Source organism: Molothrus aeneus, chromosome 9 (assembly GCF_037042795.1).
Source record: "Molothrus aeneus isolate 106 chromosome 9, BPBGC_Maene_1.0, whole genome shotgun sequence".
NCBI classification, from domain to species: Eukaryota; Metazoa; Chordata; class Aves; order Passeriformes; family Icteridae; genus Molothrus; species Molothrus aeneus.
Genome location: NC_089654.1, coordinates 1,647,459 through 1,671,901, shown reverse-complemented (window position 1 = coordinate 1,671,901; position 24,443 = coordinate 1,647,459). Strand labels below are relative to the sequence as shown.

Below are 24,443 nucleotides of genomic sequence, written 5' to 3'. Positions count from 1 at the left end.
GCAGTGTTTGGATGCAGCTGCTGTTGGAATTGCATGGAAGGGCTGCTGGCCCCATCCCCGTCAGCTCCATGGGGTCACTTTGTGCTGCAGGGCCCTTGGAAGATGTGGGGCTGCAGGAGCCACGTTTGCAGCTGGAGTGACACCCCTGGGATGAATCCCAGCTCCGCTTTCTCCTGGAATATTAAATTCCAGAGGAAATTGTTGGAATTTGAAATGTAGGGAACTCTCAGAGCTTTGGGCCTGTAAAGCAAAGCTTGGAATTAAACCCAGGGTTTGATCTGAGACCTTGGGAAAGGCTCCCAAACTGAGGTGCCAGGAGCAAGAATGTGGATTTCTAGTTTAAAGCAGAGACGTGTTAAGCTAAATAAAAGAAAGTTTTGAGTTTTAGAGTTTAAGGTATAGAAAATCAAAGTAAATACAAAGGTAACAAAGAGTTTAGAATGTAGCACTGTGGATTTGTGTGTCATAGCATGATTGGCTAAGAAAGCTTACACTGTAGCATGAGTCCATCAAACAAAATATTTAAAGATTAAGTCAAAAACATAAATATCCTTATTAACAGTATTTAATTAGTGAATGACTCCTTAAAAATATTATAACTAAAAATCTTATAACCTTCTAAACCATACTATAAAAATAGAAGCCAAACTCACCCTTCTTACCTATATAAGAAATAAAAAAATAAACCACATCATCAAAAATAATTCCAAAATCCCATCTCAAATTACTTCAAAAAATTTTCCACAAATAAATTTTCACAGTAAATGAGGAAGTCAGAGTGATTTTGCACTCTGGAGAGATGGGATTTAGGGAAGGAATTCCTCCCTGTGTGAGTGGGGAGGCCCTGGGATGGAATTCCCAGAGCAGCTGTGGCTGCCCCTGGATCCCTGGAATTGTCCTGGACAGGGCTGGGAGCAGCCTGGGACAGTGGGAGGTGTCCCTGCCGTGGCAGGGGTGGAGTGGGATCATCTTTAAGATCCCTCCAAGCCCAAACCACTCCAGGATTCCAGGATGTTGGGAACAGTTTGGGAATAGTTGTTATTATGTGTTTCAGGTGTGATGTGGGAAAGGTCAGAGCAGTACCAAGGGGAGAGGCTTCCCAATTCCATCACCATTCCCCTGAAAATTAGGGAAATGGGAGCAATAAGATTGTCTGAAAATCAGAGGAATGGGCAAACAACTTGGAAAGAGTCCAGATGGCAGAGTCCAAACATTTTTGTGTGAGGGGAGAGTTTTGTTTTGGGAAAACTTTGGGAAGAGCCTCTCTTCTGCCTGTTGTGAGATAAGGATGTTTAGAGGGTCAGGGATGTAAGTGATGAGGAATTATAGTTCAATATTTCAGTTAAATCCACTCCATTCCATTCCAGTTAAACTCAGACATTCACCATGTGTGGCTATGTGATGTGGAATGTTCTGGGAATTGGGATGAAATCCCCCAAAGGACCTGAACCCCCCTGAACGCTGCTCTGGGAGCAGCACTTCCCACCAGATCCAAAGGGACTCCCCAAAGCCATTATTTTGTATTTTTGAGGTTTCCTGTTGAGCCTGCTTGGAGAGCAGGTGCACCCAGGTGGAATTTGAAGGAATATCCACTTTTATTCCCAACGGAGCAGCTCCAAGGCTCTGTTTTTCCCTACCAGGCTCTGCATAACAAAGCTCAGCTTAACTGCGTGCGGTTAACTCTGGGAAACGTTCTGGCACTTCCACTCTTCCCAAATTATTTAAAAATTAGTGCTGTTGTCAATGTTCACAGTTTGCAGCATGCCAAAATCTCCTGGCTTGGCTGAGTGCAGGGAGAAAGGAATATTAATGTGCTGCTGGGGGTTGGAATGGGAGTTGTTTTCCATGGAAAAATAACTGCTGTCTGTTAGAATCCAAAATGCAAAATACTCTCAAAGCTTTTAGCCGGTAAACCAAAGCTTAAAATTAAACACAAGATTTAATCTAAAACTTCAGAAAAAACTTCTAAACTTAAGTATTAAAAACAAAAATGTAAATTTATCATTTAATACAAAACTACATTAAACTAAATTTTAAAAGTTTAAAATTTTAAAGTTTAAAATATAAAAAATAAAATAGTTACAAAAATAAACAAAAAATTAAAATACAATACTATAAGTTTATATATCATAGAATAATTGACCAAAAAAAAACTTACACTATAACATAAGTCCATAAAACAAAATATTTAAAAATTAAGTTAAAAACATCAATATCCTTATTAACAGTATTTTATTAGTCAATAAATCCTTAAAAATAGTATAACAAGAAGTCTAAAAACCTTTTAAACCATACTATAACAATAGAAACCAAACTCACCCTTCCTACCTATATAAAAATAAAAAATATTAAAAAAAAAAAAAAAAGAACTCAAAAATCCCATCTCAAATTCTTTCCAAAATTCCCCACAAATAAATTCTCCCACTGTCAAGGGGAGTTAATTTGGAATTGATAGGGGAGCTTCAGTGTGTCAAGCAATGATCTCAGGATTCCAGCCAGATTTGGATGGGAGGCACCTCACAGTTGACATTCCATGGGCAGGACACCTCCCACCAGCCCAGGAGGCTCCGACCTCATCCAGCCTCATCCAGCCTCATCCAACCTCATCCAGCCTCATCCAGCCTCATCCAACCTCATCCAACCTCATCCAGTCTCATCCAGCCTCATCCAATCTCATCCAACCCCTCCAACCTCATCCAGCCTCATCCAGCCTCATCCAACCTCATCCAACCTCATCCAGTCTCATCCAACCTCATCCAATCTCATCCAACCTCATCCAACCTCATCCAATCTCATCCAACCTCATCCAGCCTCATCCAACCTCATCCAGCCTCATCCAGCCTCATCCAATCTCATCCAACCCCTCCAACCTCATCCAGCCTCATCCAGCCTCATCCAACCTCATCCAACCTCATCCAGTCTCATCCAACCTCATCCAATCTCATCCAACCTCATCCAACCTCATCCAATCTCATCCAACCTCATCCAGCCTCATCCAACCTCATCCAGCCTCATCCAGCCTCATCCAATCTCATCCAACCCCTCCAACCTCATCCAGCCTCATCCAGCCTCATCCAACCTCATCCAACCTCATCCAGTCTCATCCAACCTCATCCAATCTCATCCAACCTCATCCAACCTCATCCAATCTCATCCAACCTCATCCAGCCTCATCCAACCCCTCCAACCTCATCCAACCTCATCCAGCCTCATCCAACCCCTCCAACCTCATCCATCCTCATCCAACCTCATCCAACCCCTCCAACCTCATCCAGCCTGATCCAGCCTCATCCAACCTCATCACCCAAAGGATCTGGGAAACTGAATCCCAAGGTTCATTGGTTTTCCAATATTTTTGCTCCTTTAGGGATTTGGGAAGTTGAAGATTCCCAACTTTTCAGGGTTTAGGAACTGTTTTGGAGTGAAAATCCAGGGCTGGAGAGTTTGCTGAAGGAGGATGAAGAGCATTGTCCTGAGGATTGCTTAGGATTGACCCTAGGATTGACTTTAGGATTAGGTCTGTCCTGTCCCTTCCATCTGTCCTGCCCCAAGGCTCCTTGTGTTCCCGGGTTTTCTTTGGATGGGACACCTGGAGATGGGACAGTGGTGACAGCCTTCAGGAGCTGCTGATGGCCATCTGCAAAGATCTGGGATCTTCTCCTCCTGGGATTCACCTGGGAATTCACCATGGCCATGGTGGGGAAACCTGTGGAAAACAGGGATTAAACTTCCCTGGCTGCCCCAGGAGGGGCTTCCTCCCTGCCACAAACTCTGAGAAACATTGTACAGCATTTCCATGCAGATGGATTTGTGCTCCAAGGAACTTGAGGGGTGCTGGGAATGAGCATTAGGGGAGAGGAGAAAGGAGCAATCCGAGGAAAGTGCTGCTTTCCCTGGCTCCTGGCAGGAAATCGCTCCTTAAGTGGCGCTCCCGAATTGTCAGCTGCTTGTTTTAACACAAAATGTGTAAAAATTCCAGCCCTGCTCCTTTCCAGGAGATGGGAAAGCTCTGGAGAGCTGCAGCTTCAGGGCTTGGAGACAGGGAAGAAAAAACTGTGGGGGTTATAAGTCATAATATTGTGACCTATTCCAGAGGTAGAGATTTTATTCCCGGATAAATCAGCACAGTGGAGGAGGCGCAGGGAAACCAGGAAGGTTTGGGATGCTCAGGGCCTTCCCTCCCCCATCCTGCTCCTTGTTCCATGGCTGGAGATCCAGATCTTTGTGCCAGGGTCTGGATCCAAGTCCAGCTCTGGATGCTGTGGGCTGGAAATGCCATGTGGGCGTTTCGTACTCATCCAGGAGCATCCAGGGTCTCAGCTTCCCTCCTGGCCTGGAAGAGGGACGAGAATTCCACACTGGGCATTCCTTTGGCTTCTCCAGAGGGGTTCCCTGGTGGAGAGGGACCTGCAGTCAGAGCTTGGAGAGCTCAGGAAGCCTCAGGATGCTGGATAGGAGAGATGGCTCATCCCAGATCATCAGCATGCCCACAGGGGTCCTGATCCACAGGGAGTTTGCAGCTGGAGCAAAGGAGGCTCAGGGGGCCCTTGTGGCTCTGCACAGCTCCTGACAGGAGGGCACAGCCGGGGGGTCGGGCTCTGCTCCAGGGAACAGGGACAGGAGCAGAGGGAACGGCCTGGAGGGAGGGTCAGGGTGGACATCAGCAGGAGTTTTTCCATGGAAAGGGTGGTCAGGCCTTGGAAAGGGCTGGAGTCCCCATCCCAGAGGTGTCCAGGGAATTCCTGGAGGTGACACTGAGTGCTCTGGGCTGGGGACAAGGCAGGGCTTGGGCAGAGCTGGGACTCGATGGCCTTGAAGGGCATTTCCAACCTCAGTGGCTCCATGAATTCCAGCACTTTCCTTCCCCCTGTTCTTTCACCTCATTTCATCCAGGGAACAGCCAGCACTGCTGCTTCCCTCCCTGAGGGAATGTCTGCGTTCCAAAGGTGTGGAGCACCAAAGAAAGGTCATTTGAGGCCCAAAGTTTGTGGTGGTTTCTGCTCCTGGAATCCCTTCCATGCTGGGAGCCCACATCCCTGCAGCAGCTTCTCCTCAAACTGTGAAAGCTCCAGAGGCTGGAAGGAGCCAAAGTGGAACATAAAATTCCAGCTCCCTGAAGGTGCAATAAAACAGGAGGTCAGGATTTAATCCAGATGGGGACCTGGGAATCTGATGGGAGCTGCTCATTCCCAGCCCTGGGTTCCCTGTGCTCCATCAGCCTGTGCTGGAAGGATGTCAGCAGAGCTGGTGTTGATGGAAAATAGATCCAAACATTCATTAATTGCCAGCTCAGCGAGCCCCAGACCCCTCTGCACGGAGCAGCTGCCGCTGTTGAGTCATTCTGTTGGAAACTCTTCAGGAACTTCTCAGGGATGAGATGATTTTCCTTCTTTTTTCCCCGTGTTTTCCTTCCCTCTGCTCCTGGTACAGCTTTCCCTGCCTCTGTCCCGCTCCCCCCACCCCAGTCTGGTGGCTCTGGCTCCCAGTTTGGCCCCTCTGGGTGCAGGGTTTGCTTGGGAACTCCTCCTCTTCCACTCTGGATTTCTGGGACAGAGCATTACCTGCTGGAAAATGGGATTCTGTTCATGGGAAGCTGGGAAGGGCAGTGTTGGTGGGAAGCATGGAGCTGGAGGTGTCTGCCCGGGGAAGGTGAAAGCTCCTGGGGGCACTTTGGGGCTGGATTTGTGGAGCACAGGTTGGGGTGGGTTCAGAGCAGGACTTCAGAAATGGCAGAGTCCTGCTGGAAAATGACTTTTAGGGATCCCATTTTTGGAAAACGTCGAGTGCTTGTGCCATTTCCTGAGAGTTTTTATTGAGATCTCTGGAAACTGAGGGGAATTTTCTGGAATGAGTCCAGAGGAGGCCCTGGAGCTGCTGCAGGGCTGGAGCCCCTCTGGAGCCAGGCTGGGACACCTGGGGGTGCTCACCTGGACAGGAGAAGGATCCAGGGAGAGCTCAGAGCCCCTGGCAGGGCCTGGAGGGGCTCCAGGAGAGCTGCAGAGGGACTGGGGACAGGGATGGAGGGACAGGACACAGGGCATGGCTGGAAGCTGGAAAAGGGGGAATTTAGATGGGAGATTGGGAAGGATTTCCTGGCTGGGAGGGAGGTGAGGCCCTGGAATAGAATTCCCAGATTTGCTGTGGCTGCCCCTGGACCCCTGGCAGTGCCCAAGGCCAGGCTGGACACTGGGGCTGGGAGCACCTGGGGCAGTGGAAGTGTCCCTGGAATGTGGCACTGGATGGGCTTTAAGTTCCCTTCCCACCCAAACCATTCCAGGATTCCATGATTTAACAATGCAGCACCTGGCACACCAATTCTGCTGCAGGTTTCAAGGTTTCAAGCCCCCCTGCTGTTGGTACAGCTCATTATTTGCTGGATAGAATTCCCCAATTTCTGAAGAAAAATAGCTGATCTGAAAATTGGGGTTTGTGAGCTAATTATTGTGAGTGGGTCTGTGTTTTGGGATCTGAAATAGGTGCATTGTTCAGGACTTCATGGAGAATGGTGTTTATTGTGAGGGTTGGTAAAATAATTCCTGGAGCTCTTGGGCAGCCTGTTCAGGAAAAAGAAGGGAATTAGAATTGCAGATCAGGATTTCATCATCCTCAATCAGCGTGGCCAGCAAGGAGGGATGAATGGAAAGCTGCTCAGGAGCCCCAGCAGTTGCAGCCTTCCCAAACCCATAAATGGCTTTGTGCTCCCCAGAGGGGCAGAAACCCCAGGAATTTCAATATCTGAGAAAGGGTCGATGCTGTGGAGAAAAACAGACAATGAAATGCCAGGAGCAGCGTGGGGGAAGCTCCTTTTGGGGTGGTTTTTAGTGATCAGCTGGGGTGGTTGTGTGTTATCCTGATTATTCCATAATTAGCAATGAGGGGGAAGAAAAATATCCCTGAAAACATATTTAGGATTTCTTTATCTGGGGTGAAACCCCATTTCTTTATCTGGGGTGAAAACCCCAATATTACATCAGTGGAGGTCTTTAATCTGGGAAGACAGAGCACGGAATAAACTTATTTTTGTATTCTGTGCTTCTGGTTTGTCTCGAAATTCCCAAAATATCCGCTGGTGTTTTTCAGGCTGCTGTGAGGACAGGGAACATTCCTGAGCCTTCCCTGCTGACTGAGGGAATGAAGGTGCCCGAGCGCTGGGGGCCTGGAGAGTTTCAGCAGGAGAGCAGAGGCTGCCTTATGTAACTTTGCTGAAAGATGTGGAAAAAAAGCCCCATTCTGGGCTGCTTTTCCGGTTTCTCTGTGATTTTTCAGGAAATGTTTGAAGTTTCCCTGGAGGAGCATCAGTGTTGGGGCTGCCAGGATGGCCCAGTGGGAGGAGGCTCCTCGTTAGCACGGCTTGCAAAGGCTAATTAATAAATACATGGAGTCTGGAGATCCAAATGAACAATTTGGGGATTTGGGAGTGGGAGGGAGGGAGGCCCAGTGGGTTCTGATCCCAGCCCTGGGATTTTATTCATTTCTGTCCTGTTGATCCTGCAATTCCTGGGTTTTCACTCGGGATAATTACTGAACTGTCTAAGAAACTCCAGGAGGAAAATGCCAGGGAATGATTATTCTCCTTCCCAGCCAGCACCCTGTGATTACTGCCCCGCTCCCTGCAATTCCCCCTGTCAAATTTGGGATGCTGGGAAAGGCTGGATTGTGAAGGGAGACGCCAGAAAAATGGGAATAGGGAGGGAAAAGGCACAAACTCAGCATGTTGGGGTTGGAAAAACCAACAGCTCATGGAAGTGGCTGCTCCATAATTAGCAGAGAATTCATTCTGGCTTTTTCCCCAAGAACAATGAGGAGAATGTGCAGATGTTCATTCCACAGGGTGGGGGTTTCCAGGCATGGAAGGTGGAGGGACAGGACACAGGGAATGGCTTCCCACTGCCAGAGAGTGGAATTAGAGAGGAAATTGGGAAGGAATTCCTGGCTGGGAGAGTTGGAAGGCCCTGGAATAGAATTCCCAGAGCAGCTGTGGCTGCCCCTGGATCCCTGGCAGTGCCCAAGGCCAGGCTGGACATTGGGACTTGGAGCGCCTGGGACAGTGGGAGGTGTCCCTGCCATGGAATGGGGTGGGATTTAAGGTCCCTTCCATCCCAAACCATTCTGTGATTCCGTGGGTTTAAGGTCCCTTCCATCCCAAACCATTCTATGATTCCATGGATTTAAGGTCCCTTCCATCCCAAACCATTCCATGATTCCGTGGGTTTAAGGTCCCTTCCATCCCAAACCATTCCATGATTCCGTGGGTTTAAGGTCCCTTCCATCCCAAACCATTCCATGATTCCATTATTTGGACCTGTCTGTGTATCTGTCTATTTACCTCCACCCATGGATACTGGGCACCTTTTTCATGGATAAGAAGCAGAATTCCATGGTTTACACAAAATTCTTCACCCCTGTGAATAAGACTGTCTCCTGCCAAACCAAAGTGGAGATGGAGCAAAGCCAAGGAGAGGTGCAAAGTTTTGGAATAATGATCATCCATGCTCCCTCCTGATCTTTCCCTTATACCTTTGATTTGCCCCTATTTTTATAGATTTGTTAAATCCTTTTATCAGTAACGTCAATAGAATAAAAATAAGGATTTATGTCTCATCTCCCAGTCAGAGGAGAGAACCACACAGTTTTCCCAGTCTGGAAAAGCTTTTCCTGAGCTTTGAGTGTGTCAGAGCAGCTGGGGAGTCTGAGTGGGGATGGAATGACACTGCCACTCTCCCCCTTCCCTGGATTTTTAAATTGGATTTGGCATCTTAATTGCTGAAACAGCTCCTCGTTCTGCCTTTCCAACTTGGAGTTTACTGCAGGGAGGGGGGCTTGAATTGTGGATCCTCTGAGATCTGTGGGGTGACCCCTGCTCTGTCCCTGCTGTCCCCTCCTGCTGCTTTGGGAATAGGGAATGTTGTGGATCACTGATGGCTGATGAAATTTATCCATCACCTCTAGAAATCCCATTTATCCATCATCTATAAAATGCCATTTATCCATCACCTGTACAAATCCATCAGCTGTAAAAATCCCCTTTATCCCCCTTTCCCGACACCTTCGATTCCAGCTGATGGATAAAATCCCTTCCTGTGGTTGTCAAGGTGAAACGTTTGGAGACTTCAGGGGGAGAACAAACAAACAAACGAACCCGGGGAAGGGAGAATGTTCCGGTGCCTGCTGCGCGTCCGGTGCCGCCGAACTTTGTCCTTCCCGAGGGGAGGAGGCGCCATCGGGTCCCCTTTGTCACCCCCGCAAGGTGCGGGTGGGGCAGAGCCCTGCCAGCATTCCCGATCCAGCGCGGCTTCCTTCCCATCCATCCATCCCTCCATCCATCCATCCCTCCATCCCTCCATCCCTCCATCCCTCCATCCCTCCGCCCCTCCATCCCTCCATCCCTCCATCCCCGGCTCTCCCAGCCCTCCCTTTGTCCCCGGGTCCCCTCCCGGCTCCGGCGGGGGCGCGGGGGGGGCCGGAATTTCGGGAACCGCTCCCGGGCGGATGCGGCCCCATCTCCCACCCACCCCTGACGTCTCGCTGCACCAGGGAGCCGCGTCGGGTTTGATGTGGAGCGGCGGGATTTAGATCTTGTAAATCTTGTAAAATTCCATTTTATGCAGAGACAGAGAGGCACACACACGCTCAGAAACCCGGCGGCGCCGCGCGGGGCGAGGCTGCGGCTGGCGCGGTCCCGGCTCCGCGCTTTTCCCGCAGGAGCAGCACCTGGATGGGGATGGACGGGGCTGGGCGGCGCAGCCCCGCGCCCGGGTGACAGCGGGGACAGAGGAGGGACAGCAGCGCGGGGCACTCCCCTCTCTGCTGGCGGTGACCCCTGGCAGGGAGCCGGCGCCTCTCCTGCCCTTCCTGCCGGGCGGGATGGACATTCCAGGCCTTTTGCCGCCCGATCCCGCCCCGTAACCCCGCGGCTGGAGCCGCGTCCCTGCTGCAGCCCCGACCTCATCCCGGTGGATGCTCCGCGGGAGGGCCCCGCCGGCGGGGCTTCTGCAGCGTCACAAAACTTTGCCTCGGCTCCGGAGGAAGGAGGGATGTGACCTGGAAAGGAGGAACGGCAAAAAGGGGATGTTGCTGCAGCTCGGAAAAGGCTTTTTCCCCCCCGCTGTCTCAGGATCGTTGGAAGGGATTTTACAAATGAGAGCAGGAGGCTGCAGTCAAAGGGGGGGGTGCCAGAAATAGATTTATTTTTTCTTTCTCCTGCTAGAAATGAAGAAATTTGGGAGTCCATAGAGGCTGTTCCACAGGCACCCCCACTTTTTGCTTGCCAAGGCATTTGCATTCCTCTGGAAAGTGGCATCCACCTGCAAGGGGAGTTGCCATGTAATCCCAAAGAATAAAAACTCCTGGAAACATCTCCGTGCCACTGAGCCACCTCCAGAGGGACCCAAGTTGGGAATTGGCAGGACATGTCCTGACTCTTTTTGGATGATAGAGGAGAAGGATCAGCTGGGAAGATGTTAAATATTAATATTTTACCCAATCGCCGCCATTCGTGGATTTGGTGAGTATGCCAAGGGTTTGTCCGGATCACAGCACTTCTGGTGGGCACAAAAGCTTGGAAATCAGGACTTTTCCAGGCTGAGAAGCAGCTGCTGGATGGGAACATGGATAAGGGGGTTCTTGGAGCTGTGGGTTTGCTGAATATTTCCTTCTCTGATCTTCCCTGCTCAGAGTTTGATCTGAGGCACCCCCGTGACGCCTCCGAGCGGGACTGTGGGGACAGGGTGGGGAAAAGATGGAAAATTTCCCATTGTCCTGGTTTATTTTCCTTCTCAGGTGTTGATGAACCTCAATTTTCCTTTAAAGATTAACGAGTCCCTAAAACGTCCCTCGCTGGAGCGATTCCATGGTGCCACCTCGGCACCTTCTCCCTGTTGCGTTTTAATGAGCAGATGGAGCAGCTGCTGCTGCCTCTGCTGGGCCAGGGCAGGGGGACAGGGAGAGCCCAGGGGAATCCCAGAGGCATTTCCCAGCTTGGGGCTGGGATACGGCACCAAAACCTCATTTTATGAGTAAAGATCCACTGGTGGAGTTCAGGGCCGGAGTCTTTGGCTGCTGTGGTCCATGTGGTCTTCCAGGGTGGATAGTCTATGGAATCTGTGGGAATCTAGAGATAATTTTATATTCTGCTTCTTCAAATCCTGCGTTCTGTGGTCTCACCTACACACAAATATTCTGGGTTTACACAGAATTTATTCTCTGTAATCTCATTATGGTTTTTAATCGTTTAACTGTGGCTCTGGGATCAACCTACAGGTCAATATTTGTATATAGGAATTAAAATATCACCTGATATATAAATCTATAAATAAAATATAAACAAATATATAGAAATATCCAAGGCTTTGGGCCTTGGAATGGTGCTGGGGAGTGTTGGCTTCTCCAGAGCACATCCTGCTCCTCTCATGTGCAGTTCCTGGGATCAGAGAACAGGAAGGGGAATGCTTGGAGAAGAGGAAGAATGCAGGGCCTGTATTAAAACTATGGAATCCTGGAATGGGTTGGGTTGGAGATCATCTCATTCCATCCAGGGACACCTTCCACCATCCCAGGCTGCTCCGAGCTGGCCTTGGACACTTCCAGGGACCCACAGAGGCCCTGGGAAATCCATCCCAGGGCCTCACAGGGAGGAATTCCTTCCCAGCATTTCTTCCTGACACCCAATCTAACCCAACCAATCTTGGGATTTTTCCCATGGCTTCCCCTTGAGGTTTAGCCAGGGCAGTTGTTCCTTTGTTTTGGGAAGTTCCTCCTGAGGAGGAGCCCGAATAAGCCAAGAAAGAGAAATATTGGGTGGGAAGTGTTGATTTGCCAGATTTACAAATGAAGGGAAGGGGAGAGATTCTGTGCATTAATTATGGATAAAATTATAAAATTAACACTCAAAGAGCTCAGGAAGTGATGGAAAAATGCATTTCCTTTGGAGAAAGGAGAACCCCATTTCTGTGGCTGCAGGAGAACAGAAATCATTTTAGCTGTAGGAGCTGAAACAAACCCTGAGCAGCCCCGAGTCCCACCAGGGGAGATGGTCAGGGGTGGGATTGGGACAGATCAGAGCCATGGGATCAGCCAGGGAGGTTTCAGGTGATGGAAACTGTGCAGCTCAAAGGGAGCCTTGGCAGGGTGTATTTATGAAGGAAGGGATAAAGTTATCCCAAGAAAATTCCTTCCACCTGTGCCCAGGTGAAAACAAAGCCAGTTCTTCTTCACCCCATCCTGGCCTAGCTTGAGTCAGGCTGAGCCTTGCTAAACCAGACCTGTGTAAGCTCCTGACTGCTGTTCAGAGCCCACACGGGGGGTGAGACTCACTAATTCCTGATTGAAATGTCTTCAGGGATTCCTTCCCTCTGGAATAAATTTTGGGCTTCTTTGGAGCTTCTCCCTCCTTTTTTCCATCATCCAAAAGGAAATTCTGAACTGGATCTTCCCCCCTGGCCTGGGGGAAGGAGTCCTGCCCATGGCAGTGGTGGGATGAGATGAACTTTCAGTTTCCCAAACCTTTCCATGATTCCATGGATGACCTTTATCTTCCACATTCTCTCCCCCAGTCCAGGAGAGGAGCTGCTGCCTTCCATCCCTCGTGGGCAGTGTGGGACCTCGGTCACTGCTGCTTTGGGCTGCAAGGGGAGGGCTCTGCTCTGTGCCCGGGGTGGGAGTGGGGCTTGGAACTCATTTTGGGGAAATGGAAGCTGGGATTGCACCAGCACAGCAGTTCCTGCTGGAGCAATGTGGGAATTCTCGCTCGTTCACAGGGATGGCCCAAACTCAGGCCTGACACTGGAGCTGCAGAGGCTGAGCTTGGGCAAGGGGGGGAGCAGAAACTCTGTCCTGAGGGGAAGTGGTGGGAACAAATCCCAGGATTTCTGACAGCTCAGGAATCTTGGAGAGGCCACAGCTCCCAGATAGCAGCTGGAGTGGCAGGAGTATCTTTGTGTTGGGATATAAACAGATTTATCAGCGCAGTGATAACCACGGGACCAGGAGCCACCCTGACCTTGGCTCCCTCTGCTCCCTGGTTCAGGCTGAGCTGTGGCACTTGGCTGAGAGGCTGGAGGGGCTTTCCATGGTACCATAATCATGGAATGACTGGGGTTGGAGAAGCCCCCTGAGACCACCGAGTCCCCCAGCACTGCCAAGGCCACCCAAGTGTGTCCCCAAGTGCCACATCCACAGGGCCTTTAAATCCCTCCAGGGGTGGGGACTCCACCCCTGCTCTGGGCAGCTGTGCCAGGGCTGGAAAGGAAGAAATTTTCCCACATATCCAATCTAAACCTCCTCTGGGACAACTTGAAGCTGTGTCCTCTTGTTCTGTCTCTGTTCCCTGGGAGCAGAGCCCGATTTCCCCCTCATTTCGTGGACAAATTCCACTTTTATTTTTGTATTGACTTTCAAAATGCTCAAGGTTTGCTCTGGGAATTAACACTCTCCAGATCTGTGGGTTAAACTTCCAGCCACCTTATTTCCATGGATTTCAGCTGGATCTTAAGCCATTTTGGTTCTCCTGACGGATTAATTCCACAGCCTCCTATAAATAGGCAGGATTTCCAACAAAGCAATGATTTATATGCAGCAGGTAGATTTGAGAGACAGAACTCTGAAATCTGTAGGCACAATTTAGAAAAGGAGAGGCCAAATATTTCTCCTGCTCTCACAAGAGCCTGGAGGAAGCACAAAGAGCTCTGGCTGTGTCTGCAGCAGAGACAATGCCTGTCTGGGAGGGAGCTGGGGAGCCAGTGATGGGGTTTAATTGGCAGCCTTCGGCTGGGGGGAGCTGGGTGTGGAGGGGCTCTGGGGAGCAAGGGGCTGGTGTTTAATTATTGGTATTCAGTGACCTTTCCCTTCTCCTCAGGCTGGGTCTTTTCAAGTTGTTCCTGGCTGTGTTTTCCCGCTGCTTTTGCAAGGCAGGAGATGAGAGTTGGAGGCTGCCCCTGACGTATTTACATTTCCATATTTCCATTCATTACCTTCATTTCCAGGGAAAGAATCTGGGGAGATTCACTGGCATGGGAAAACTTTTCAGCCGAGTTCCTGGACATCTGTGCCTGCCATGCACACACAGCTGCTTTTCCAGGCTATTCCTCCTCCTCCTCCTCTTCCTCCTCCTGCTCCTTGCCTTGTCCAAGGGGCTCAGTCTGAGTCCCCCCTGGCTGCAGAGACCCCTTGGGGTGGAGGAGCTGCTCCCCAGCCTGGGCTGGTGTCCCCAGTGAGCATCCCTTGGGACAGGTGACAGCCAGGGAGGGGCAGGAAAAGCCAGGACAGCTTTCCCTGGGTTCCTGTGACTCCTGGAGGAATTGGAGCTGCTGAAACAACTCCAGAGGAGGCTCCGGAGCTGCTGCAGGGCTGGAGCCAGGCTGGGACACCTGGGGGGGCTCACCTGGACAGGAGAAGGATCCAGGGAGAGCTCAGAGCCCCTGGCAGGGCCTGGAGGGGCTCCAGGAGAGCTGCAGAGGGACTGGGGACAAGGATGGAGGGACAGGACACAGGGAATGGCTCCCACTGCCAGAGGGCAGGGATGGATGGGACATTGGGAACTGGGAATTGTTCCTGGCAGGGTGGGCAGGCCTGGGATAGAATTCCCAGATTTGCTGTGGCTGCCCCTGGATCCCTGGCAGCTCTGGGACAGTGGGAGGTGTCCCTGCCATGGCAGGGGTGGCACTGGGATGATCCTTGAGGCCTTTTCCAGCCTGAATCATTCCAGGATCCTGTGAATGCAAGCTCAGCTCTCAGCATTTCTAAGAACTTCTGGGGCTTTTTCCACTCTCACATCTTAGCAGGCTTAGGAATGAGATTCCTGTTCTGAAAGCCTGATCAGGATTTCTTTCCTAACCCTCTTCTCTGGGGGCTAATAACTGGGATATGGATTTCTTTTAGCTCCAATTCCCTGACAGATTAGCCAATCTCAGGCACTCAGTGAGCACCACGATGGAAAAGGGGTTTCTTTTCTTCTTTCCAGCAGAAAGAAACAAAATTTAATAAGGGAAATTTGGGCTTCCTGCTGACCTGGAGTTTGTCATGCACAAAGAATCCCAAAGTTCATTGAATTGTGCTGTTTGAACACAGCCCCACAGCTTGTGGTTTGCAGCTCTGCCATCCTGAGAGCAGCTGGGCCAGGCCCCTGCAATTTATCCCCTTGGAAGGTGGGAATAATGGAAGAGCTTTTCCAGGGCTGGGCCACTCTCCCAGGCACTGTGCTCAGGTTCTTCTGCACAGGATAAATCCAGGTGCCCCCTGAGTCTGAGTTCCCTTCCCAACAGAGAGCAGGGCAGGTGGATGTTGGGAGTTCCCTCTGCTCCCCAGGCCCAAAGCTCAGCCCAAGTTTAATCTTAAGAACTAAACAAAGGATTTTCTGGTGCTTTTCCCCGTCCTGGCCCCCACAGGAGCCTCCTCAGGACTTCTCAAAGGAACCCAGGTGTGATTAAAAGCCTTTCCCTCCAAACTGCAACCCCAAACCCATCATCATCATCATCAGCATCATCCCTCTTCCCTGGGGATTTGGGGCTCTGGCAGAGGGATTGAGCTCTGGGACCAGACAGGGAATGCCTTTGCTGCTCGTGCTGAGGGCAGCCACTACAGAAAGAAAGATTCTGGAGCTTAGAATGGTGAAATAATGGAATAATAGAATCATGGAATCATGGAATGGTGCAATAATGGAATAATAGAATCATGGAATCATGGAATCATGGAATGGTGGAATAATGGAATCAGGGAATCACGGAATCCTGGAATCACAGAATATCCTGAGCTGGAAGGGTCGAGCCCAGCTTGTATCTCAGAGCACCTTCATTCCATGCACTATGAAATGTTCTTTTTAATGAGGGCTGGAAAATCATCCCCTAAACCGTGTGAGCTCCAGTGCAAAGAGCCATTCCATCCCCTTTGGAAGCACTCAAAGTGTCCTTCACAGCCCTTGCATTGTCTTGCTTCACTTTATCACAGAATCCCAGCCTGGTGTGGGCTGGAAAGAGCCTTGAAAATCCTCTCATCCCAGGGGCTGAGGCTGAGGCGGCTGGGCTGACCCTCGCTGCTCATTTTAATCGCGTTTTGATCGATTTAAAAACTCGATGGAGGGTGTGAAGAGAGGCGAACAAAGCGGCAAAAGGTTCGGGAGGGAGAGAGAGCCGAGAGCCCTCGCTGCGCGGCTGCTGGAGGAGCCGCCCGGTTTTGCAGCCTCTGCTCGCCCAGTTCAGACGTGCGGGGCTGCTTTGAAAGCTCCCGCTGACGTCAATGGAGCGGCGGAATGGGAGCATCCGCGCATCCCAGCCCTGCCCTGGCTGCGCTCCAGCCCCGGGCTGCTCCCAAAAACCTCCCCGGCGCCCGGGGAATCGCCCCGGTCCGGCACAATTAACAGCAGCCGCATCAGGGATGCGGTCAAGTGCTAACGCCGCTCCTTCGTGCTGGAGTTTTCGGTTTTTTTCCGGCGAGAAAAAAAGCAAATTTTCAAGTGACGAAATTATTGCTTGGCTTTAAAAGGGGTTTAATAATCATTTTATAGGGTCTGTTCATCATTTTATAGGGTCTGCTTCTCCCCAGCTCCAATAACTTGAGTGCTTTTGTTGCTTTTTTAATGTAAACTCTGATTTGTAAGTCTCATTTTTTTTTATGTAACTCTAAATTCTAGGGCAGAAAATGCCTGCGAGCCTTTCAGAGCAGTTTCGCTTTTTTTAGCTTTTTGTTGGAAGGAAGAGCCTGGGAAAAACGTGTTAATTGTCTCAATGTGGGAATGCTGCAGAGGAGCTCGGCGGGAAGCAGCCCGTGACACCGAGCTGATGGATTCCTGCCGGGAGCCCTCATCCCACAGATCCCGGGGCTTTTCAGGGATTGTCCCAGCTCATCCGAACCTCTCTGAGCACAGGACAGCATCTCCTCAGCCCCCGCGGGGCACGGGAGTGGGAAATGCTGGGAAAATCGGAATTAGTGGGGGAAACGTGGCCGGGATGAGGTCTCAGGACACGGCAGGAAAGGGGAAAAATCGTGTGGAGATAAATCAAATTATCTTCACTCTCTGCAGCACTATGGAAAATTAAACCCCCAAGTTTATTCACCCTGGTGACGAGGGGCAAAACTGGGATACAGAGGGTGGAGAGCAGGGAGAGGATCAGGAGAGCTCTGCAAAGCCACTGGATGCCCCTGGCTGGGCTGAAAGCACGGGCAGGCATTCCAGAGTCCTGGAGTGGTGTGGCCTGGCAGTGACCCCAAAGCTCATCCTGGGACAGGGACACCTCCCACAGCCCAGGGGGCTCCTGGCGCCCCTCAGGGTCCCTTGGGAATGCTGAAGGGGCTCCCAGCCACGCCTGGATTCCCTTCCAAAGGAGCATCCCTGAGCACCCACGGGTGCTTCCTTGGGAAGAGGCTGCTCCTGGCCAGCCCTGGGCTCTCCTGCCAGGTGGGAAATGGAGCCTTTGCAGAGAGAAAACAAAACAAAGCAGAGCCTGGGGGCTGCTGGGCTCAGAAAGAGCAGCTGGGGCTGGGGCACGGCGGCTTCACCGTCGGGTTATCCCAAAATCAGATCCCAGGTTTATCCCAAAATCAGATCCCGGGTTTATTCCAAATCAGGTCCTGAGTTTATCCCAAAATCAGATCCCGGGGTTATCCCAAAATCAGCTCCAGGGTTTATCCCAAATCAGCTCCAGGGTTTATTCCAAATCAGCTCCAGGGTTTATCCCAAAATCAGCTCCAGGGTTTATCCCAAAATCAGATCCCGGGTTTATCTCAAAATCAGCTCCAGGGTTTATCCCAAATCAGGTCCTGAGTTTATCCCAAAATCAGATCCCGGGTTTATCTCAAAATCAGCTCCCGAGTTTATCCCAAATCAGCTCCAAGGTTTATCCCAAATCAGCTCCTGGGTTTATCCTGAAATTAACTCTGTTTCTCCAGGACCTTTCCAGGCAGATTCCATCCCAAGCAGGGAGAGCTTGGCCCGGCTCTGGAATCATCCCTGGGGTTGCAGTGGGAAGTTTTAGGGTGCTGTGTTCCCTCAGGTGTTTGTATTTCCACGTTAATTCCAAATAAACTTGAACAATTCCGGTAACGAGCAACAGCAAGACTAAACCTAATTCTGTGGTGGTTACCACAGAAACTTCATGAAAATTCCCACTTTTCTGATGGAAGATTCCCACATTTCATTTTCTGGCTGTTTAGGTTTGCCTGGATTGGATATCAGCAGGAAATTTGGGGTTGTAATACAGATGGCAAATGTGGAATTTGGGATTAGGGCAATTCCCTTCCAGGTCCCTTTGCTCCCCAGGGAGCTGCTGGATCACAGGGACTGGGGGATTCTAGGAAACATCCCGGGCTGTGCTCCCACTCAGTGTGAGGGAATGAAGCTCTGTGTTCCCTGCAAGCTCCAGGATATTCCAGCCTGATGTTTATCCCTGTTTTCTGAGATGGAGGCCATAGGTGTAGGTTTGCTGGTGAAATGGGAGGTGAGGTGAATTAATCCAAAGGGTTGGATTCCCTTATAAAATATTGTTAGGAGCCATGGATGAAACATGATAGGTTGATGATGTAAACTCCTGGCATTATTGCATTATTTGATGGTTTTTTGGGTAGGAATACAGAAAAAACATAGGACTGGGAAAAGCAAACACGGCTGGAAAAGATGCCCAGGTAGTGCTGGGATTCTTGTTCCCACAGGATTAACCTTTGCCATGGATAGCTGCCAGAAAAGCAGATTTGCCCCATTGGAAGCAGCAGATTCCAAGGGGAATCTGGAGCTTCTGGATTCCAGGGTTTTGGGCCACGTTGGGAAGCCCCAGCAGGAGCCAAGCACAGCATGGAATGGGTGGGATCCTTCCTGGAGGCAGGGAATGGGGCAGGAGCTGCCTTTGACTGACAGGATATTTATGGCTTTTGGGAGAGCACAAAATACAACTTGGAGCTCTCAAACTGAGGCTCCCATCAGGGGAGCTGGGGCAGGACCTGGGGATGGGAGTGGGCAATCCATGAGGAGCATCCATGGATCCCACCAGGACAGCATCCATGGGATCCCACCAGGACAGGCATCCATGGGATCCCACCAGGACAGCGTCCATGGGATCCCACCAGGAAAGGCATCCATGGGATCCCACCAGGACAGGCATCCATGGGATCCCACCAGGAAAGGCATCCATGGGATCCCACCAGGACAGGCATCCATGGGATGCCACCAGGACAGCATCTATGGGATCCCACCAGGACAGCGTCCATGGGATGCCACCAGGACAGGCATCCATGGGATCCCACTAGGACAGGCATCCATGGGATCCCACCAGGACAGTGTCCATGGGCTCCCACCAGGACAGCATCCATGGGATGCCACCAGGACAGGAGCTTCAGGAGCTGGGGTCACCCAGCTGGGAGGGATTCCGATCTGCAGGGGGATGAGGGGGGTTCCTGGGGTGGGAATGTTGGAGAAATGAGAAATAAACCCTTGGTTTGCTGTTGGAGAAGGAGAGGGAGCTGGGAAGGGCTGGATGTGGGTAGCAGGGAAGGTGAGGTGAGGATGAAGCCAGAAGTGCTGGGAATAAGGTGAGAAATAAAGTGGAAATCTGGGCAGGGCCGTGTGGAGCAGCAGCCGCGGTGCCCAGGGAAGGCAGAGCAGCTCAGGAGCTCGGGGCTGGGAGCAGCAAACGAGGCAGGTCCAGCACGGGGCAGGGCTGGGGGCACCTGCAGGAGCCCTCCCAGGTGAGGCCCCACCTGCAGAGCTGCCCCAGCCCTGGGGCCAACATCAGCAGCACCTGGAGCTGCTGGAGAGAGCCCAGAGGAACCCATGGGGCTGCTGCAGGGCTGGAGCCCCTCTGGAGCCAGGCTGGGACACCTGGGGGTGCTCACCTGGACAGGAGAAGGATCCAGGGAGAGCTCAGAGCCCCTGGCAGGGCCTGAAGGGGCTCCAGAAGAGCTGCAGAGGGACTGGGGACAGGGGATGGAGGGACAGGACACAGGGAATGGCTCCCAGTGCCAGAGGGCAGGGATGGATGGGACATTGGGAATTGGGAATTGTTCCTGGCAGGGTGGGCAGGGTCTGGGATGGAATTCCCAGATTTGCTGTGGCTGCCCCTGGATCCCTGGCAGTGCCCAGGCCAGGCTGGGCAGGGCTGGGAGCACCTGGGATAGTGGGAGGTGTCCCTGCCATGGCAGGGCTGGAATGGGATGATTTCTAAGGTCCCTCCCAACCCAAATCATTCTGGGATTCCATAATGCAATTAAAATCCCTATACCTGTGTAATCAGCTATCAGGTACCTGCATGTGTTCTCTGGCCTTCTGTGGCACACCAAGGTGTGTTTGCCACTCTCAGGGAATATCAGGATTCCTTGGGAATTGTAGGACAGATCCCCAGGTGGGGGAGACTGACAGAATGACAGGGCTGAGAAAGGCCTTTCCCCACCTGACGTCACAACCTCATTTCCAAACAGGTTCTGCTCTTTCATCTCCTGGTGTTTATGCACATCTCAAAGTGCAGCTGCTGCCTTCACCTCCCAGCACACTCCCTGCAAACAACACTGAGAACATCCCAGGTTTCATTTTGGGATGAATAAAAACCCCTCTCCTTGTGCATTATCATAGAATCCCAGACTGGTTTGGGTTGGAAAGGACCTTAAAAATCCCTTAGTTCCACCCCTGATGGAGGGACACCCTTGGCAGGGACCCCTTCCCCTGTCCCAGGCTGCTCCAAACCCATCCAACTGGCCTTGGGCACTGCCAGGGATCCAGGGGCAGCCACAGCAAATCTGGGAATTCCATCCCAGGCCTGCCCACCCTCCCAGGGAACAATTCCCAATTCCCAATGTCCCGTCCATCCCTGCCCTCTGGCACTGGGAGCCATTCCCTGTGTCCTGTCCCTCCATCCCTGTCCCCAGTCCCTCTGCAGCTCTCCTGGAGCCCCTTCAGGCCCTGCCAGGGGCTCTGAGCTCTCCCTGGATCCTTCTCCTCTCCAGGCTGGGCATTCCCAGCTCTCCCAGCCTCGACAGTCTCTTCCTTTAATCCCATCTCTGGACCTGTTCCCTTATGTTTTCCTGATCCCTTGGCTGTTTTTCTCTCTCTCGATGGTTTTACTGCAGGAGGATCTCCTCTGCTGCCAGGACAGAAGTGTGGGATTGGGACTCATTCCCCGAAAGCCCCTGGGGTCAGTTTAGGCTGTGCCAATCCTTGGGATGGCAGCAGAGCCCTCCAGGCCAGGCGTGCCCCATTCCCTGAATCCCAGTGAAATATTCCCATTCCCCACAGGCAGTAAAACATTGCCCAGTTGTGTTTGTATGGCAGGGCCACATCAGTGCTGCCCCAGAGCTGTTCCCTGCTGGCTGATTGTCCATGCAGCACACACAGGAGCAGGATATTCTGGGATCCATCCCGGGAACAGCCGTGACTCATCAGCTGCAGCAGCAGCCAGGAGATGAGGAGCTATTTATTACAGCTCTTTCCAGGCTGTGAATTCTTCTGAGCAGCCAGTTCAGCTAGGAATTATGTAATTATTCCTCCTGGATGGTTTCTCTTATTGGTTTGTAATTACAAAATCTTCGCAGCACATTCCTGGATTTTCAAATGAAATCCTAGGAATGATTTAATGTGAGGAGAAGGGAGAGATTCGATCTTCCCTTGGTTATGTTTGTGTTGTTTGGCTTTAGCAGGGATGGATTTGCACAAACTTCACCTTTTTTTTTTTTTTTTTTTTGTGAAACTGTTTCACTCCTCGTTTACGGCTTTGGAAGTTGATAAACAAATGTTTGGGATGAAATCATCTGGCCTTGGAAGCTGGCAGGAGGGGAATTCCATGTGGGAGTTCCCGGCTTGCTGGGTGGGAGAAGGGCTGGATCTGGAGCTGTTGGAGTTGTCCTCATGCCTCCCAAACGCTGGCTGATCCCAGGGAGGGGTGAGGAGATCCAGGGAGGCAGAGCTGCCCTCCCCCAGCTCTCCTGGTTCCCAAGAACAGCCACACTGCCCGTGCCTGCCCATCCCAGAAGGGACGGGAGATTGTGGCAAACCCTGTGTCCTAAAACAGAGAGGAAAGTGGGTGTGAAACCCTCTGAGGCTTCAGGAACGGGAGCTGGGGGTGCTCCTGGTGCCACCCACAGCCCCTGGAGCTCTGGAGCACATTCCCAGCCCAGAGTGTCCCTTTCCACTCTGTGGGAAGCAGATCCTCTGCCCCATGCTCAGTGGAATCAGGATCCCGCTCCGTGGCATCCAGGAGAGCTGAAAGCAGGGAAGTGGGGATCTGGCTCCTGACAGGCTCCACTCGTGCTTTGCTGAAGGGTAGGATAAATATTTCTTAGTTTCAATCCCCAATAAAAGAGCTAAAAGCCACACCCTTGGATTTATAATCTCAGAACTGTGCTATAAACTCATCACAGCCTGCATGTTCCAAAAGTCACATGGAGGGTGAGCTGGCAGAGCTCTTGGAAAGCTCTAAATCACATTTCAGTGCCCAGTTATCCTAGGGAAGTCTATTATTCTTACACTGATCGTGGATAATTTGGCTCTAATCTTTATTCTGTGCTCTGTTTTGATTTTGCTGGTCAATTTTTATCACTCCCTTAGGAAGAGACCATTTGAAGATGGCTTGGCAATGAGTTTGGAAGGAGAGATTAATTCAGAATCTGAAGGTGGTGATGGGATGGGTCTGTCTCAGGTGCATCACTCGAGCTCCTATTGGCTCTTTCAAATCAGACTTTCTTTCACCCCCAAGATCATGTAGGATCATGGAGTGGTTTAGGGTGGAAAAGCCCTCTCAGACCATCGAGTCCAACCTTGCCCTGCATCCCCAGGTTCCACATCCCCAGGGATTTTTAATCCCTTCACGGATGGGGACTCCACCCTGCCCTGGGCAGCTGTGCCAGGGCTGGAGAACCTTTCCCTGAAGAAACGTTCCCAGTATCCCAGGTGGGTAAGGAGGGAGCCATCCCATCCCCGTGGTCTCAAAGTCCCTGGTCCCCACTCCTGATTTCTGGGAACCATTCCCTCTGTGAGTCCCTCCTGCCAGCCGTGGGATCAGTGGCTCGGTGTCCCCTGCCCACCTGTGCCCAGCTCCAGGAACCCCTGGAACATTCCTTGGCCTCGGCTGAGCCTCGGGCTGGGCGGGATCAGGGGATGGGAACGGGGCAGGCTGAGCCTGAACAAACTCTGCCCGGAAACCCGCGGGGGGTGATCCCAAGGCAGCCGAGGAAGCGCAGGCAGGAATTTCTACAGCTCATCCCTGGGTCAGCTAAAGAAGAATTCCCGCAGTCAGCGCTTCCCGGCTCCCCACAGCCCCGGGGCATTGGGGCGGGTGACTTCACAGGGATCGGGAATGATTTCACTCCAGGCTGACGCCAGGGAAAATCCCGGGCTGTGGCAGCTGAGCCGAGCCTTGCAAAGCGGGGCCGGGAAAGGCTGAGCGCGCACAGAGGCTCCGTGAGGGACTCACTTTGGTCTGAGACTGCATTGGCACCAAAATCTTCTTGTTCTCCTGAACAAACCTTTCCTGGTGGCCCCGAGCCACGGTTCTGTGTGATCCCAGCTCAGTCCTGGTGCTGGATAAATTCTCCAGGCCCCTGGGAGCACCTCGGCAGGGCTGGGGAACACTGGAACCAGAGGGAGCAGCCGGATCCCAGCTCTTGGCACTCAGGGACACTCCCGAGAACAGAGATTTGCTGGAGCACAGTGGCACTGAAGGAGAGGCTCTGTCTGTATCTCACCATTTAAGTGCATGAAAGAACTCTGGAAAATCCAGAGAATAAATATTGGCTGAAGGAATTGAGGTGTGTGAGTGAAGGCTTGAAGTGGGGCTGTATTGGATGTCCCAGTTTCCCTCAGATCACAAAAAGCTCTGACATTTTTCATCCATAAAGACATTAAATTGTTTGGAGTGGAGGCTGGAAGAACAAGCTGACCCCCTTTTGCTTTGCTGCATCCAAATTGTGCAGTGTAAGAATTATTCCATTAAACTCTGCCCTCACTGCAGCTCTCCCAGACCAGTTTAACTCCAGGAATGAAAGCCCAGCTGATGACAGATGGAATTTGATGGGTTTATTTCAGATTAAGAGTGTTAAAAAGTGGGTTCTGGCAAGGAAAAAAAAAATACCACGTTTTCCTGAGGAGACACAGGAAATTGTCAAAGCTCTAAGAAATTGTCACCTTGCATAAGATCTGACCTGGCAGCACAGCAGCTGTGGAGGAGGAATTGTGTGAGGCTGACAAAGGTCAGTTCTTCATCCAGGCTGGGAGGGGCTGGGGCTGCAGGGGTCCACAGGCAGGGGGAACATTCCAAATCCGGGAATTCTATTCCAGCCCCTGCCCACCCTGCCAGGAACAATTCCCAGTTCCCAATGTCCCATCCATCCCTGCCCTCTGGCACTGGGAGCCATTCCCTGTGTCCTGTCCCTCCATCCTTGTCCCCAGTCCCTCTGCAGCTCTCCTGGAGCCCCTCCAGGCCCTGCCAGGGGCTCTGAGCTCTGCCTGGAGCCTTCTCCTCTCCAGGTGAGCACCCCCA

At 51.6% G+C, this 24,443-nt stretch overlaps 1 protein-coding gene across 3 annotated transcripts in view; it reads left to right on the top strand.

Annotated features, from left to right (window-relative positions):
* The window catches only part of PDE4B (phosphodiesterase 4B), a 178,264-nt gene that overhangs the window by 80,544 nt on the left and 73,277 nt on the right, over positions 1 to 24,443 (top strand). Inside the window, exon 1 of one of the 3 annotated variants that reach the window (XM_066555727.1) lies at positions 10,243 to 10,504. The exons of the other annotated variants lie outside the window; for them this stretch is intronic. Coding sequence (XP_066411824.1) covers positions 10,458 to 10,504 — 47 coding nt within the window. The 5' untranslated portion in view covers positions 10,243 to 10,457. Of the gene's footprint in view, positions 1 to 10,242; positions 10,505 to 24,443 lie in introns of those variants that run through there. 3 annotated transcript variants of the gene reach the window in all.